The 18,960-nt window shown below is 40.4% G+C and overlaps 1 protein-coding gene across 1 annotated transcript; it reads left to right on the top strand.

The window, feature by feature from the left end:
• Positions 1–2,782: 2,782 nt before the first annotated feature.
• Positions 2,783–4,274, top strand: LOC110628974 (ornithine decarboxylase). The gene has a single exon (XM_021775792.2). It carries the CDS (start codon positions 2,882–2,884, stop codon positions 4,142–4,144), a length of 1,263 nt encoding a protein of 420 aa, XP_021631484.1. The 5' UTR covers positions 2,783–2,881; the 3' UTR covers positions 4,145–4,274.
• The last annotated feature ends 14,686 nt before the right edge of the window (positions 4,275–18,960 follow it).

The following is an 18,960-nucleotide window of genomic DNA, read 5'->3' as shown; positions in this document are numbered from 1 at the left end:
TGACCCTGCAACCCGGGGTTAGGGGAAAGGGGTGAGCTACTAAAGCTCAATGAGCAGAACAATAAAATATTTATTTAAAAATATACTTTCATGAAATGCATCACATCACAAACAATTCACATCAAGGATGGACTTGTCACCAATGACCCTCTACATAATTCAATGTGCCCGGCCCACAACGGGAGCTCCTCAGAACTTTCGCTTAACATATCATAACATAACATATCCAATGTGCCAGGGGCATAGAATGGGTCTCGACCTGGACTTTCTCTTACTCTGTGCCAGGGGCGTAGAATGGGTTTCGACCTGGACTTCCATACCATATCATATTATATCATATCGAGGGCCAATGGGTTATCCAACATCCATCCACATTAACATCATATTATGCAATGTGTCATATTCGTGAATTCTAATACAAAACAACCTATTTCATAACATGTCATTCATGATGCATGAACATGCTTAAAAGTTTAATTGCTTTAAAATAAAAAGAGTTCTGTTCTACTCACCTCTGGCTGAAACTCAACTGACTCTGAAGCAGCTAACACTGCTGGCCTACTCGGTTCCTCGGGTCCGATCCTACACAGGTAGATTCAAATGAGGGACCAAACATACTCTATAAAAACTCCAAACAACTCTCCAAAAACCCCCTAAAACATTATAAAATATCATAAAACATTCATGCAAAACAAGCAAAGGAAGGCTGGGCATGAGACTTTCGGTGGCAGGTTCGGCGGCCGAAGGTCCCTACAGATCCGAAAGTCAGGCACTTTCGGGGGCAGGTTCGGTGGCCGAAAGCCTTCACAGATCCAAAAGTCACTAACCTTCGGGGGCAGGTTCAGCGGCCGAAACTCCCCTCCAGAGCCGAAAGTCCAACTTTCGGGGGCGAGTTTAGGCGGCCTAAAACTGCCTCCACAGGCAGGTTCGGCGGCCGAACCTTGCTTTGGCGGCCAAACCTTGCTTCGGCGGCCGAACCTTGCTTTGACGGTCAAACCTGGGTTCTCCAGAATGGCAGAACCTGATTCTGCCTCTCAAAACCAGCCACCCAAAACTAACCAAACATGCATCCAACTATTCTAAAACATGCATATACACTCATTTATGCATATAGGAGCATAAAACTAGCCTAAACCCCAACAAACAACACATAAACATACCATTTATCATTAAACTAACATAACCCTAACATATTAGATCTACTCTAAACATGCATTAATAACCCATAAACCCTTCTTAAAACTCATTCAAAACATAATGGAAATAAAGATTTAGGCTTACCTCTTGGAGATCTAAGGGTATTCACAACCCAAACTCGGAGGCGAGAGAAAACGGTCTCCGGAGTCTCCAAACTCTTAAAACTTCGGTTTTGTGCTCAAAACTTCAAAACAAGTTAAAACTCATAAAGATCTTGAAGGAAAAACATAAAATCAACCAAAACAATCATGGAAGGGCAAGAACTCACCTATGCCCGAAAATGGAGGAAAAACTCGCTCATTTTTGGACAAGGGGTCTTTTATAGGTGGCTGGCCAGACCACCTTCGGGGGCCAAAAGAGCTTCCGCAAGTTCCCCATGTTCGGCGGCCGAACCTAGGTTTTTTCCTTCATGCCTTTTTCTTTTAAAACTCAATTTACTTTCTTTGTTAAAAACCTTAAAAACATTAAAACATTTCATAAAAACATATTTTACCCCTTCTAAAAGGCTCTGACATTCGAGAATTCCGGATTCTAACAGAAATTCCGTCGGAAAGTTGGAATTCTGATGCCGGGGTCTAGCCGGGTATTACAATATATATGCCTCAGTGTAGGTAAAAGTTAAGTAGATTGAAATAAGAAGCTAGAGGGACTGGGGTGTTGATTCATCCAAAACTTGGAATAAAATGTCCGATTTCATAGTAATTTTTGTGCCATTATGTATATATATTGAAAGGTGAAATAAATTCATCATTAGCTTTTGATGAAGATTAGCATATTTATTTTGGATTTTATAAACTGAACTAGTGAGAGAGCATTTATATCAAATTAAGTGGTTGTGATGCTTGAGAAAATATATATTTCATCTATCACATGTGAGGGAAAAAGCAATGTTGAGATCCACATAAAGCTGGCAATATAAATAGCTTTCAATTTAATTGCAAAAGTTAAAGTAAGACAATGAGAGAGTTAGGAGAGCAAGAAAAGACAATGCACAAAATCAATGTGATTCACATTTTGGATGATTTAATCACATCAACAAGTAAGATGCACATGAGTCATGCCTGCCTATATATTAAATTTTCTTTTCATTTGGTTTCATCCTTAGGTTATATTTTTTGTTTTTATTTAATTCATATCTTTCTTCTTAGGAATATTTCACATATCTTGTTATCAACATCCTTAATAATTAATTAAAAAGCTCCAACATACTTGTTGTAGAGAAATCAATGATCCATAATAATTGCAAAAATTATTGATTTGGTTACTATAATTTTATTTGGAATAAATTATTTAATTATATATAAACTTGTATACACGTGAATCCTGATTTCATAATTAATTCTCTTTCTATCAACTTGTAATTAAAAAATATTATCTATAATCTTCAATTAATTTCCTCTTATAATAAAAACAAATATCTTCATGTGAGTGGTGGCTGAAGCTGGGGCCAAAACAAATTAGAATCAATTAGCTTATTCATAAAAGATTAACTATATCACACTTAACAATTTGTTTAATTTTAGAATTTTAGTCAAAATTAAAAGTAATATGATCATTCATATTCCAGTTTCTTTTATTCATGAATCGCAGCTATAAATAAGGGCATGATTTTGAGGTCCATTATCAAACCAACTCTTATTCCATCTATTATTAATTACCTCACAAGCATCACCAGCCTTCATCCATGTCTCTCAATCCAGTTAGTGCAAAGGATCTCAAAGTCATATCAGAGGTTAGCAGGGTGAAAAGCCAAGATATTGCTACACTTCCAAGAGATGCTCTCACCAATTTTATAAGATCTATTAATGAAAATCAGCAAGAGACTGAACCCTTTTATGTTCTTGATCTAAGGGTTGTGATTGGACTCATGGAGAAATGGAATCAGTCCCTGCCTAATGTGAAGCCCTTTTATGCTGTTAAGTGCAATTGCGAAGCTGCAATACTTGTTGCTCTTGCAACTCTTGGAGCAAACTTCGACTGTGGGAGCAAGGCTGAGATTGAGACCATTCTTGGCCTTGGTTACAGTCCTGGGAGGATTCTTTACGCCAATCCATGCAAAGCTATTTCCCATATTAAGTATGCAGCAAAAGTTGGAGTAAATCTCACAACCTTTGATTCCAAAGAAGAAGTTAATAAGATCAAGAAGTGGCATCCTCACTGCAGATTGCTTCTTCGACTTAAAGTACCAAACGATGATCATCTCAAGATGATCTCTTCACGTTCGATTAATGAAAAATTTGGTGCCTTTCCTGATGAGATTGGGCCACTTCTCCAACATGCACATCAGGCTGGTCTACAGGTTCTTGGAGTTTCATTCCATGTAGGGTACAAAGCATCAGAGGCAAAAATCTTTCGTACTGCAATTTCTGCAGCAAGATTTGTATTCAGTGCGGCTGCTGAGCTCAAAATGCCTCCGATGCATATTCTTAACATCGGAAGAGGGTTTAGAGACATCCCACTATTTGATGAGATAGCAAAAACTGTAAATGATTCAATCCAGGAATATTTTCCTGATGAAAAATCAGTTTCAGTGATTGCTGAGCCAGGGAGATTCTTTGTTGAAACTGCATTCACTATGGTGACAAATGTTATCGGGAAAAGAGTAATCAGAGGAGAAGCAATTCAGTACTGGATTGATGATGGGATTTATGGGTCATTTAACCTTGCAGTGTACGATCGTTCCTCTATGATTTTGAAGCCATTGCTACTGCAAAGTGAAGATGGTGATTGTGCAGGTTCAGAAGCAGCTGCTTCATCTACTATATTTGGACCCACTTGTGATGCATTAGATATTGTAGTGAGTGATTGCAAGTTGGTTGAGCTACAAGTTGGTGATTTGGTAGTGTTCTACAACATGGGTGCCTATACTACCTCTCCTGCAACCAAGTTTAATGGGTTTAATAGATTTGCTATGCCCACCTATCTTGCCTATACAACTCCAAACTGAAGAAGCAACTCTGTTTTATTGGTTGAAAAATATTTATTATTTTATTTTTTTTAATTATTCACTACTCATTATAATTTTCAACCAATCATTTAAAAAAGTGATTATAAGGATTTTTTTATAATCATTTCAACCAACCATTGTTTAATGAGATTCAATCCAAGAATATTTTCCCAATGAATCATTGCTTACGGTGATTGCTGAGCCTGGCAGATTCTTTGCTGAAACTGCATTCACGATGGTGACAAATGTGATAGGGAAACGAGTGAGAGGAGAGGAGATTGAGTACTGGATTGACGATGGGATATACGGGTCATTTAACCTTGCAATTTATGATCGTTCGAGTATGTTATTTAAGCCGATAAGGGTCTCATATGCTCGGGCCACAACTAAATCCATGTAGAATGACTGGATTGTAACCACATCGAAATTCGTTATGCAGGTCCACTAACGCACGGCCCCGATTTCGTGCAAATAAATCGGACAGAATAAGACTCGGGTCCATCGTAGGAAGATCCAGCTCAACTGACTTGATGGGTTAGTGGGCAACAGACCCCTATACATTCGGTATCGTATCCACGTTGCGTTGGAAAGAATTAAATGGTTGTCTAATTATGAGAAATGGCACAGTACGTACGTATCTTCGCATGATAATGATAGAGTATAACAATGTAGGATGGCAGTTATGCGTCACTAGAGGAAAAGAATAAAAGAAGAAAGGGATAAAAGAAGAAAGGTATGAGCCAATTGGACCAAGTTCACAAATATATACTTTGTGCCTACCCTCTGTTGGATCTCAGAATATCAATTAATGTTGTCTGTGGAAAATGAAAGAGATCTTTTCATTACTGGAGTTCTTATCCTCACCATACCCACTGAGATCCGCATGGCCAATCACGGTGAAAATCGTACTGAAAACACCCCAAACGATCTGAGCTCTACTCAAAAAAGACCACAGTTCTCATTTTCCAGCCCTACTGCCTCACTAAATCAACCACCTGTGTTGTTTAACTCTTTGCCAAGTTCAGCAGGGACCATGCCTGGAACCACTCTATCTAATCATGATCTACAAAACATGGCTCTCCAACTATAAAACACTGCTCATTAGCTAGGGCAGATGTTGTAACAAAGGGGACTCAGTACCCCGTTGAGCATACCACCAGTAACCGAAGGGTTCAACGTTAATGAGTCCTAACCCACACTAAACCATCAAATCCCTCAGCAAAGCAGCAGGAGGATAGGCAATGGAGATAGAAAAGCTAACAGAAGGAACGAGCCTGTGGCCAAAGTGAGAGACCGAGTAGTAAGAGAGCTTATTGAGAATGACGGAGCTGAAAACTATTCTTCTAAGCCAGTAGAAAGGTCAGAAAGTGAAGAGTTGAAAAGAAACTACCGCCTATAGAAAAGGCCAGGGACAGAAGAGGTAGATGTAGATCAAAAGCTGAAGAGGCTGAAAGAGCAACTGCTAGCAGAGCTGGGGGCACGAAACAACAGTAGCCCCTGCTTCCAACCTCATCCCCATTCGTGAGATGGGTACAACAGAAACCATCCCAAAAAAATTCATGATGCCAACAATGGTGGCGTATGACGGCACGGGAACCCCTAAGAGCACGTCTTGAAATATAAAATGTTCATGGATTTGCAAACCCATTTGGATGCTTTGATGTGCAAAGTTTTTCCCACCACCTTTATTGGGCCAGCTCGAGCATAGTTCAATAACCTAGAGGTAGGGAGCATTAAAAGTTTTATGGACCTAGCCAGCATGTTTATCAGCAGGTTCATTGCTAGGGTCCTAGTCGAAAGGAAAACGAGCTACCTATAAACAGTTCAGCAGAGGAGGAATGAATCTTTGAGGGAATATGTGGCTAGGTTTAACTTGGAGGCTCTATAAATTCCTGAGCTCGACGAAGCCAAAGCAGTAAAAGCCATGTAGAAGGATACCACCTCCCTATTGTTTTTGGGATCGCTGTGCAGAAAGCTGCCCACCACCTTGACAGAGTTGATGAAGAGAGCAAAAAAATATATAAGGCAAGACGATGCCTTGACCACTAGCAAATTTGCCAAGGAAGCAGGACACAGAGGAAAGACTGGGGAGGATAAGTGGCTAAACAGACAGAAAAGGAGGCAAGACTGGGGGCCTGAAGCGTTGAACAGACACGGTGGGAGATGAAGGAGTAGGGACCCTATCAATCCTGGATTCCTAAGGTAGTCACTCCCTTGAATGCGTCTAGAGCTGAAGTGCTCATGACAGTCCAAGACAATGACTTCATATAGTGGCCTAATAGAGCATATTTTAGTCCATTTTATCATTATGTTCTTGATGTTTATTTACATCTTTTCTGCTTAATTTTGTGATTTTAATTATGTTTTGCAGATATTAGGTGTAAAGAGACAATCTGAAGAAAATGCTCTTAAAACTGCCAAAAAGTGCCAAATAAGGAAAGTTTCCAAATAAGTAAAGTTTTCAGAAAAGGAAAGTTTTCAAATGAGGAAAGTGCAGAAGCAAAAGCAAACAAGGAAAGCTCAGTCAGAAGATTATTTGAAATTCAAATCGCAGATCTTTCTTTCCTTGTTCAAAGATGTGCACACACTGCAACAGTCATATCTTCCTATTTAGGCAGCAAGATCTCAAAGAGATGCTCTTCCTCTTCTGCATTCAATATTCAAATTTCAAAAGAGGCTCCACCTAAAAAGGAATGTATAGACAAGCATATCTTCCCCTTTGAAGATCAAAATTCGTGCATCCTTCCTATTCAGAAACAATATGCATGCTTTCCTCTTCTGAGAGCCATCTGCGCGCCACCTTCCTTTTCTGCAACAACTTGGGCAGCAAGTTGCACATGGGCAGCATCTTGGGCAGCCTCTACACTAATTAGGAAGTAAGGTCAGCATCTAAACTTATTTAGGAAGCACAATCTGCGCCTCTTTCCCTTTCTGAGACCAAACCGCGCGCACCAACTTCCTTCTGCAAAGCATTCGCGCGCAGCCTTCCTTCTGAAGCCGAAAAATGTGATTCTTTCCTTTTTAGACATAACTTGGGCAGAAAATACCTCTTGGACAGTAAGTATGACCTAGGACAACATTTTTCAACTATAAAAAGCCACATAAGGAGCCTCTAAAGGTCCCTTAAGCTCCCCTTGGGAGACACCTACGAAATTCACATCTCTTCTTCTACCTTTCTTCTTTTCTTTTATTTTTTGTTTTGTTTCAGCCATGAGAGGCTGAAATCTTTTATTCTAGTTGAAGATTAGGTGATTGTTTTATGGATTGGGAGACTTGATCAAACATTGTTTAACTTTTGGTTGTTCAATATTTATGCAATTTCATGCTTGATTTCAATATTGCTTTGTTGTTTAGATCTATGTTGATTCTTGATTGCAAAGTAATAATATGTTAGTTTAGATGATTTAAGTCCGTAATTGCTTAGATTATTCTTACATAAGAACACTTGGGATAAAACCCAAGAAAATTGTATGATCTAGCGTTATCTCCATACGTTTGGGTAGTTAGGATTGGATCTCTCTATTTCTTAATGCAATTGACAATTGTTTTGATGCCTAAGGCCCAAGGACGTTCCTTGGCAATTTGTTAATTAGTAATTTGTAATACCCGGCTAGACTCCGGTATCGGAATTCCTACCGTCCGGTGGAATCTCGGATGTCGGAGACCTCTAGAAGGGTAGAATCATGTTTTATAAAAATGTTTTAATGTGTTTTATGATTTTAAGTATGAAATTTAATGAGTTTTTGCATGAAAAGTCTTTGGAGGAAAACCCAGGTTCGGCCGCCGAAAGTCAAGTTCGGCCGCCGAACATGCATGCGTTTTGGAGGCACGTTAGGCCCCCGAAAGCATGAGTTAGGGAAGCAAAGGTTCGGCCGCCGAAAGTCAAGTTCGGCCGCCGAACATTTTGCATGGATGCGGAGGCACATTCGGCCCCCGAACGTGGTCTGGCCAGCCACTATAAAAGGGTCCCTTAGCCGAAAACGGGCGAGCTTTTTCCCTATTTTCGGCCAAGGTGAGCTTTCCGCCGTCCCTCACCCATTTTCAATGTTCTTCCTCTAAATCTTTCAATATTTTCACTTGTTTTCACTTGGTTTCGAAGATTTAAGCTTTTGAAACAAGTTTTGGAGCTTTGGGAGCTCAGGAGCTCATTTTCGTGGATCTCCAAGTTTAGGTCGTCTCCCTCTCGATCTTCAAGAGGTAAGAGCCGATCTTAAGCTCCTTATGTGTTCTAAATAAGTTTTATGCAAGATCTATGGGTAGAAATGCATGTTAGGGTATATGTTGAGTTATGGATATATATTGATGTTTTGAACAATGTAGCTTGTTTGTGTATGATTGAAGTGTTGTAGATGGGGTATATGGATGTTTGAGGCCCCTAGGAACTTGTATGCTTGTTTTGGTTGAGATATATGCATGTTGGGAAGGTTTGGAGGCGAAATGTGCAAAGGGAGCCAAGTTTCTGCCCTTTGGCAAAAACCAGGTTCGGCAGCCGAAGGTACTTTCGGCCGCCGAACATGGCTGGGGAGGCAGGCCTTTCGGCTGCCGAAGTTGCCCCCGAAAAGAGACTTTCGTCTCTGTCTGGCACTTTCGGCCGCCGAAGGTGCCGCCGAACCTAGCTGAGTTTCGTCTCTGTCCAGGACTTTCGGCCGCCGAAGGTTCCGCCGAAAGTGCCCTGTTCAGCCATTTCATGCATATTTTCTGTGATTTTTTCAGGATGTTTTAGGGGGTTTTTGGGGAATAGTTTAGAGTTATGTTCTAGCATGTTTGGTCCCTCATTTGAGTCCACCTGTGTAGGTTCGGACCCGAGGAACCGAGGACCCCAGCAGTGAGTTCAGCTGCGGTGTTGTCAGAGTCAGCCAGAGGTGAGTGGAACTAAACTGAATCTTTTAAATTAAATGTTTTATCATGTTTCATGCATCATGATTATGGAATAGGATGATTGCATTAGTTTTCACGAATATGCCGCATTGCATAAATTGTTGTTGATGTGGGTGAATGTTGGATGACCCAATTAGTCCAAGACAGGAAGACCAGGACCCCATGCTACGGCCTGGCACAGAGTAAGAAAGACCAGGCCCCAGTCTACAGGCCTGGCACAGAGTAAGGCACGGTTATGGGACTCGAAGACCAGGAGCCCAGAGGAGGCCCTGGAAAATGGTAAGTAATGTATGTTATGACAGGAAGACCAGGCCCCATTCTACAGGCCTGGCACAGAGTTAACTTGGACTATTTGGTGACAAGTTCACCCAACCCTTATGTGAATTGTCTGTGTTATGATGCATTCCATTTGAGCATAGTGTTAATGTGTTTTACTAGCTCTACTCACTGGGCTTTTAGCTCACCCCTCTCCCTTTACCCCCAGGCTTGCAGGTACAGTTTAGTGCGGGAGTCCGGATAGAGTAAAGAAATTATGCCTTTATAATAGCTAGCAATGGACATGATCAAAATTGTAATGTAAAAGTACAGTATAGTTATGTAATGAGTTTTATGGATGTTAGTATGTGCTTGACCATAGAATGTTGTATCCCTCTTTATACATGATCTTAGAGATTTTGATGATGTTTATGTAAACCAGCTCAACACAGGTTATGTTACCCCTTGAGGGTACAGATGAGATCCCACAGAGGGATCAATGTTATATTCATGTTTATGTACAGGTTGAGTTTGGTTGATGAGTATGCAAAGGAAAGTTTTAATTTTTATGCTTATTGTTGATCATGTATGAGATGATACAGGTTTACAGGTATTATGTTAGGCTTGCTACGGGTCCCGGCGGCCTTAAGTCGACCCGGATCCTAGCGCCGGTAGCGGTCCGATTTTTGGGTCGTTACATAATTAATTAGAGGACGTTCCCTAATTGGTTTAATCATAAGGAGAGATAATGGTGGTGAGAAGCGTCTTCCATCTCCATAACTAATCTATTGAATCAACCCAAAGGAAACTAAGTGTCAATGATCAATCCCAACAACTAAAGTGGATCCAACTCTTCAACTAGATCTTTCTTATTATTTATTTCTCTTTATTTTTATTATTTGCCTTATTTTTATTGCTTTCAGTTTTAGATTAATTAAATCAATCTCAAAACCCCCCCCCCATTTTACTTACAGTTTAGTTGGTTTCAGTTTTATCTCGTTTTAGTTTATTTTGCTTTCCGTTTATTTCTCTTTCAGTTTTATCTCATTTCAGTTTTATCTCGTTTCAGTTTATCTCGTTTTCAGTTTTATCTCGTTTCAGTTTTATCTTATTTCAGTTTTATCTCGTTTCAGTTTTATCTCGTTTCAGTTTATCTCGTTTTCAGTTTTCTTCTTTTGCAGTTTATTTTTGTTTCAGTTTATTTTTTTGGTCTTGATAAGGAAAATAGGTAAGTCTTCAATTCCCTGTGGATTCGATCCTTTCACCACTATCTGCAGTTGTAAATTGTTGATAACCAGAAAGGTTATTTTTTACCGGCTTCGACAACCGCGAGTCAAAAATTGGCGCCGTTGCCGGGGAGTTGATTTAACTTATTTGTTTTTCTTTCAGGACCAAATAAAAAAAAAAAAGGTAGCACCACTGAATCTACCTCTGAAGAAGTCACCATCGCAGAATTAAATCATGGATGAGGAATGGACACCTTTTCGCCTCGCAGAACTTTATGAACAAATCGCTGCTGCGAAAAGTTTTGTTATAGACCAAACTGCACAAGCTCTTGAAGCACAACAACTCCAACAAATACATGCATGTGAAGGATTCTATGAACCATCAAGATATGCAATGCCTCAAGATCTCAGAACTAATCTTCATAAGACGTTGGAGACTTTGCAAAATGTCCAACAAGAAGCAGATCGAATAGCCGCCAAAATGAGAGCAGACATGGTAAGAAAAGAGGAAGAGCTCCAAGATGGTGAGACATATGATGAAAGTTGGCAAGTACAAGAACAAGCCTCTGAAGAAATACAACCAGAATACTGTTTGACCAAACAAACTGATCAAACAGAACTTGTTGATAGTTTAGATATCATTGATTGTTTAGACAAAGATGTTTTTGATATAAAAGATGATATACTAAATGATGATCCTTGCAGGGAAGAGAGCCAAAAAGAGCCAGAACTGAAAGAAACTAACTGTTACATCCAACAGGTGGACTGCGAACACGCACAGAACAAAGGAGAGCCAATCACACCTCTTCAGATCAATCTTACGCAGTCAGAAGGAACTCCAACTGAACCACCTCAGCTTGGACCGCAGATCAATCTTGCGCAAGAAGGAGTACCTGCAATCATCTCAGGCGCGTCCTTTCAGCTTCCAACACAAATCAGTCTTCCACCTCAGTTAGGTCCTATGCAGAAGGAGGAAACTGAAACTCCTTTCATCCTTCCAATGCAAACAGTCCATGCCCAGGAGGAACAAATGGTAGTCCAATGGCCCAAACCAAAGGAGCATGCAGATCAATGCCTGCCCAAACCTCCAGATAAGGTAGAATTTGTTTTGCCTGAACTTAATGCCAAATTGCAGCCACCCATGGAGAAATATCAATTGAAGTTGGAAGTGCTCAAAAATGCAAACATAAAGGCTAGAGACACACCTCATCTGAAAGAGGAGAAGCTAATCATATTACTTCATGAGTACATGGAAAAATTAGGATGGGCAATGACCCAATCAAAAGGAGTGCTACACTTTTTGCTCAATCCAGTTGGGACTCTTTTCTCTTCCCCAATTACTTGAGCCTTGATCAAGTGGATCGCACCATGCACACCACACCCAGGGGAGTACTCAGTTTCCTTTGTTCTTTTATGTTTCTTACACATTGAGGACAATGCATGATTTAGGTGTGGGGGTGCATGATTCTGAATTTTTTAATTTTTGCTTTAATTTTCAGTTTGAATTTTTATTTTCATTTTCAGTGTGATTTTTTTCAATTTTTCGTTTTGCTTTCAATAACACACACAGATAGCCACAGTTTTTTTTATTTATTTTTTTTTTCCGTTTTTGAGATACTTTACTCAATCTCATAAACTATGTTGGATGAGCTTTTCTTTCCATGACCCCATTGATGTGATGACTCTTTAAACTTATGTTGAATCAATTGCAGTGAGTTATATTCATGTTTGAGAATTACCTTTTGAATTGAATCTTTGAGCTTGCCATGGTGAAAAATATATTGATGACCCTCAATTGATGAGAATAAATTAAAAAATTGTGTGAATGAACTTAATGTGACTTGATTTAGCAATTGGTGTTGATTTGCCCAAATTATTGCGAGAAAGAAAATTCAGCAAAGGCAAAGACCTCAAAAGCACAAATCTAAGATTGTTCCAATGGTCAAAAGACTATGAACAGAGCTAGTAGCCACTTGGAAAGGTGACCAACTGAGTAACTGGGGGTGGGTATCACAAATATATACCTTCACGTAAAAAGGTTGGTGACTTTTTCAAGCAAGATCTAAAGTGCAAAAGTCTGAATAAAGTACTTCAAGGTAAGGGCAAGTCACTCTGAAAGCTAGAAAAAGTCTTATCTGAACAAATAAATGTGCATGTATGGTCTCTCTTGAGGAAAACAGATCCTAGCCATGGTAAGTAAAGGGAAACAAGGAAAGAAGGTGAGTAATCTTCATGCATGTATTCTTCACTGCAATGATTCAAAATAGGTGTCTAGAGTAAGAGCTTAAGTGGAAATAAGGATCAAGTAGCAAAGAAAGCTTGTTTGACTATGTTTATTTGCTTGAGGACAAGCAAAAAGCTAGGTGTGGGGGTATTTGATAGAGCATATTTTAGTCCATTTTATCATTATGTTCTTGATATTTATTTACATCTTTTCTGCTTAATTTTGTGGTTTTAATTATATTTTGCAGATATTAGGTGTAAAGAGACAATCTGAAGAAAATGCTCTTAAAACTGCCAAAAAGTGCCAAATAAGGAAAGTTTCCAAATAAGGAAAGTTTTCAGAAAAGGAAAGTTTTCAAATGAGAAAAGTGCAGAAGCAAAAGCAAACAAGGAAAGCTCAGTCAGAAGATTATTTGAAATTCAAATCGCAGATCTTTCTTTCCTTGTTCAAAGATGTGCACACACTGCAGCAGTCATATCTTCCTATTTAGGCAGCAAGATCTCAAAGAGATGCTCTTCCTCTTCTGCATTCAATATTCAAATTTCAAAAGAGGCTCCACCTAAAAAGGAATGTATAGACAAGCATATCTTCCCCTTTGAAGATCAAAATTCGTGCATCCTTCCTATTCAGAAACAATCTGCATGCTTTCCTCTTCTGAGAGCCATCTGCGCGCCACCTTCCTTTTCTGCAACAACTTGGGCAGCAAGTTGCACATGGGCAGTATCTTGGGCAGCCTCTACACTAATTAGGAAGTAAGGTCAGCATCTAAACTTATTTAGGAAGCACAATCTGCGCCTCTTTCCCTTTCTGAGACCAAACCGCGCGCACCAACTTCCTTCCGCAAAGCATTCGCGCGCAGCCTTCCTTCTGAAGCCGAAAAATGCGATTCTTTCCTTTTCAGACATAACTTGGGCAGAAAATACCTCTTGGGCAGTAAGTATGACCTAGGACAACATTTTTCAACTATAAAAAGCTACATAAGGAGCCTCTAAAGGTCCCTTAAGCTCCCCTTGGGAGACACCTACGAAATTCACATCTCTTCTTCTACCTTTCTTCTTTTCTTTTATTTTTTGTTTTGTTTCAGCTATGAGAGGCTGAAATCTTTTATTCTAGTTGAAGATTAGGTGATTGTTTTATGGATTGGGAGACTTGATCAAACATTGTTTAACTTTTGGTTGTTCAATATTTATGCAATTTCATGCTTGATTTCAATATTGCTTTGTTGTTTAGATCTACGTTGATTCTTAATTGCAAAGTAATAATATGTTAGTTTGGATTATTTAAGTCCGTAATTGCTTAGATTATTCTTACATAAGAACACTTGGGATAAAACCCAAGGAAATTGTATGATCTAGCGTTATCTCCATACGTTTGGGTAGCTAGGATTGGATCTCTCTATTTCTTAATGCAATTGACAATTGTTTTGATGCCTAAGGCCCAAGGACGTTCCTTGGCAATTTGTTAATTAGTAATTAATTAGAGGACGTTCCCTAATTGGTTTAATCATAAGGAGAGATAATGGTGGTGAGAAGCGTCTTCCATCTCCATAACTAATCTATTGAATCAACCCAAAGGAAACTAAGTGTCAATGATCAATCCCAACAACTAAAGTGGATCCAACTCTTCAACTAGATCTTTCTTATTATTTATTTCTCTTTATTTTTATTATTTGCCTTATTTTTATTGCTTTCAGTTTTAGATTAATTAAATCAATCTCAAACCCCCCCCCATTTTACTTACAGTTTAGTTGGTTTCAGTTTTATCTCGTTTTAGTTTATTTTGCTTTCCGTTTATTTCTCTTTCAGTTTTATCTCATTTCAGTTTTATCTCGTTTCAGTTTATCTCGTTTTCAGTTTTATCTCGTTTCAGTTTTATCTTATTTCAGTTTTATCTCGTTTCAGTTTTATCTCGTTTCAGTTTATCTCGTTTTCAGTTTTCTTCTTTTGCAGTTTATTTTTGTTTCAGTTTATTTTATTGGTCTTAATAAGGAAAATAGGTAAGTCTTCAATTCCCTGTGAATTCGATCCTTTCACCACTATCTGCAGTTGTAAATTGTTGATAACCAGAAAGGTTATTTTTGACCGGCTTCGACAACCGCGAGTCATGGCCCAAGCCGATGAAGGCAGAAGCAAACATGAGGGACCCAGATAAGTACTATCGGTACCATCGGACTCATGGTCACGATAAAAATAATTGTTAGCAGCTAATAAATGAGATAGAGAGGCTCATTAAGAGAGGACACTTCAGGAACTTCGTAAAAAATCGAAAGGCCAGAGACCACAACAGAATATAGTAGAGGAAAGGCCTCGGAGACAGACAGGGGGACTAGTTAATGTCGGCTCTAGTGGGACATCAATATGATCATAGGAGTGACTGAAGGCTGTATGAGCAAAAGAGGGAAGAGGAGAAGTAGGAATGGGGAGGGAAGCAGTGCCAAAGTAATGCAGATTATAGAGCATTCCCCAATGACTATCTTTTTGTAATACCCGGCTAGAGTCCGGCATCGGAATTCCTGCCGTCCAGTGGAACCTAGGATGTCGGAACCCTCTAGAAGAGTAAGATTTATGTTTTTCAAAAGTATTTCAGTATGTTTTAATGTGTTAAGTGTAAAAGGAAATGAGTTTTTGAAAGAAAAGCACCAAGGAGGAAATGCTAGGTTCGGCCGCTGAAGGTGAAGTTCGGCCGCCGAACATGCATGAGTTTGGAATCACGTTAGGCCGCCGAAGGTGGTCTGGCCAGCCACCTATAAAAGGCCCTAGGTCGGTGAATGGATAAGATTTTCTTTCCATCTACAGACAGAGGTGAGACCATGATCTTCTTTGGGTGATCTTCATATTTTCTTCACATCTTTCAAAGTTTTGATGGGTTTTATGTTGTTTTGAAGCTTTTGAGCAAATCAACCTAAAGTTTTGGAAGTTGGAGACTTGGAGGGAGAGTTTCTCCATATCTCCATGTTGGGATCGTTTATCTTCTTGTTTGTAAGAGGTAAGTGTAGATCCTAAACTTCTTTTCATGTTTTAGGAAGGTTTTATGGTGTTTTATGGGTAGAAATGCATGATTAGGTTAAGTTGAGTTTTTGGTTGATTTGTGGTCAAAGCATGTATATATGTTGAGTTGTGATGTTTGTTGGGGTTTTAAGTTAGTTTTGGACCCCTTTGTGCCTATACTTGAGTATATGCAGGTTGTTGAATTGTGGTTTGCATGTTTGAGTGAAGTTTGGAGAAGATTTACATGCAGCAGAACACGTTTCTGCTTTACTGGAGAATCCAGTTTCGGCCGTCGAAGGAAGGTTCGGCCGCCGAACATGCTAAGGAGGTGGTTTCGGCTGCCTAAGCTTGCCTAAGCTTGCCCCCGAAAGTTTGGACTTTCGGCTCTGGAGGGGGGTTTCGGCCGCCGAAGGTGCTGCCGAAAGTGCCCGAGTTTCGTCTCTGGAAGAGATTTTCGGCCGCCGAACCTGCCCCCGAAAGTGCCCTGTCCAGCCTCCTTTTGCATGTTTTACTTGATTGTTTTAGGATATTTTAGGAGGGTTTTGGGGAGTATTCTAGAGTTGTTCTTGAGTTAGTTTGGTCCCTCATTTGAGTCCACCTGTGTAGGAACAGACCAGAGGAACCGAAGAGAGCAGCAGTGAGCACTGCTTCAGAGTATTCAGAGTCAGTTCAGAGTCATCCAGAGGTGAGTGGAATTAAACTAAACTAAATCTTTTAATATGAGAACTTAAATGCTTTTAGCATGTTCCATGCATCATGATATGTAATAGGTTGAGTGCATTAGACTACACTAATGTGACGCATTGCATTATTCTATGCTTGTACGGATCGGACATAATGGATTCATTAGCCCTCGTAGTAAAGTCCTGAGGAGCCCTGAGAGGGCCGGGCACAGAGCACCATAGGGTGCGTAATAAAGTCCTGAGGAGCTCCTTCGTGGGCCGGGCACAGAATAGAGGGAATTTTGAATCAGTCCGTCTGAGATGGGTGAATTACTTGTGATGTGACACATTCCATGTGAGCAAGTTTATTAACATGTTTTTATTATTCTACTCACTGGGCTAGTATAGCTCATCCCTTTCCTTTAACCCCAGTCTTGCAGGATCAGAGGTCAGGGGAAGTTCAGCAGGGTACAGGAAAAGTAAAGAGTTTGGTAATAGTATAGTGTGGACATGTAATCTTGTAAAGAGATGTATTAGCTTTGTATAGAGTTTAGTAGTGTGCTTGACCCATATGTATTGTAAATACCTTTTGTATACATGGTTTGTTTGATGTAAATGTTTTTTATGAGTATGTGAAAACCAGGCTTAACATATATGAGTTTAACCCGTCTAGAGTGCATGCACAGGTTGAGCCTTGGTTCAGAGAAAGGTTTTATATTTTTACAGAAAATGTATGATCATGTATGGGATTTTACAGGTACACAGAGAGTATAGTAGGCTTGCTATGGGTCCCGGCGACCTTAAGTCGACCTGGATCCTAGCGCCGGTAGTGGTTCGATTTCCGGGTCGTTACACTTTTTTTCTCCGGAGCATGCCCAGGGGGTGTAGATACCTCATGACGATGCTTTGGTTATACAGGCCGTCATCCACAATTTCAGGGTTCAAAAGTTTTTAGTAGACGACGGCAGCAAGGTGAACCTACTGCCCTACCGAGTCTTCCGGCAAATGAACATACTTGAGGAATAGCTAGTGGGGGATCAGGCTCCAGTCAAGGGGATATGGGGGACTCTACTGGCAGTAGAGGGGAAAACAAAAGTGGCCCTCACCCTAGGGGAACCATGTAACGACCCGAAAATCGGACCGCTACCGGCGCTAGGATCCGGGTCGACTTAAGGCCGCCGGGACCCGTAGCAAGCCTGACATAAAGCCTGTGAACCCGTATAATCCCATACATGATCAACAACATGCATAAAAATTAAAACTTTTCTTTTCATAAACATAAACCAAACTCAACCTGTGCATAAATATAAACATAACTTTGATCCCTCTGTGGGATCTCATCTGTGCCCTCAAAGGGTAACATAACCTGTGTTGAGCTGGTTTACATAAACATCATCAAAATCTCTAAGATCATGTATAAAAAGGGGTACAACATTCTACGGTCAAGCACACACTAACATCCATAAAACTCATTACATGACTATGCTGTACTTTTACATTACAATTTGATCATGTCCATTGCTAGCTATTACATAAGCATGACTTCTTTACTCTATCCGGACTCCCGCACTATACTGTACCTGCAAGCCTGGGGGTAAAGGGAGAGGGGTGAGCTAAAAGCCCAGTGAGTAGAGCTAGTAAAACACGTTAACACTATGCTCTATGAAATGCATCATAACACAAACAATCCACGTAAGGGTTGGGTGAACTTGTCACCAAAAAGTCCAAGTTAACTCTGTGCCAGGCCGTAGCATGGGGTCCTGGTCTTCCTGTCATACATACATTACTTACCATTTTCCCAGGGCCTCCTCTGGGCTCCTGGTCTTCGAGTCCCATAACCGTACCTTACTCTGTGCCAGGCCGTAGAATGGGGTCCTGGTCTTTCCTTACTCTGTGCCAGGCCGTAGCATGGGGTCCTGGTCTTCCTGTCTTGGACTAATTGGGTCATCCGACATTCACCCACATCAACAACAATTTATGCAATGCGGCATATTCGTGAAAACTAATGCAATCATCCTATTGCATAAACATGATGCATGAAACATGATAAAACATTTAATTTAAAAGATTGAGTTTAGTTCCACTCACCTCTGGCTGACTCTGACAATACCGAAGCAGCTGAACTCACTGCTGGGGTCCTCGGTTCCTCGGTCCGAACCTACACAGGTGGACTCAAATGAGGGACCAACATACTTGAACATAACTCTAAAGTATTCCCCAAAAACCCCCTAAAACATCCTGAAAATATCACATAGAGATATGCATGAAATGGCTGAACAGGACACTTTCGGCGGCACCTTCGGCGGCCGAAAGTCCTGGACAGATCCGAAAGTCAGGCACTTTCGGCGGCACCTTCGGCGGCCGAAAGTCCCAGACAGAGACGAAAGTCTCTTTTCGGGGGCAACTTCGGCAGCCGAATGCTGCCTCCACAAAGGGGGTTCGGCGGCCGAAACTCCCTTCGGCGGCCGAACCTGGTTTCTGCCAGAAGGACAGAAACTTGGTTCACATGAACCCCTTGCCTCCCAAAACTTCAAATCAAGCATATATCTCAACCAAATCATGCATACAAGTTCCTAGGGGTCTC

The sequence above is a fragment of the Manihot esculenta genome, chromosome 13, assembly GCF_001659605.2.
Source record: "Manihot esculenta cultivar AM560-2 chromosome 13, M.esculenta_v8, whole genome shotgun sequence".
Classification (NCBI taxonomy): domain Eukaryota; kingdom Viridiplantae; phylum Streptophyta; class Magnoliopsida; order Malpighiales; family Euphorbiaceae; genus Manihot; species Manihot esculenta.
This window is presented reverse-complemented; position numbering and strand designations above follow the sequence as displayed.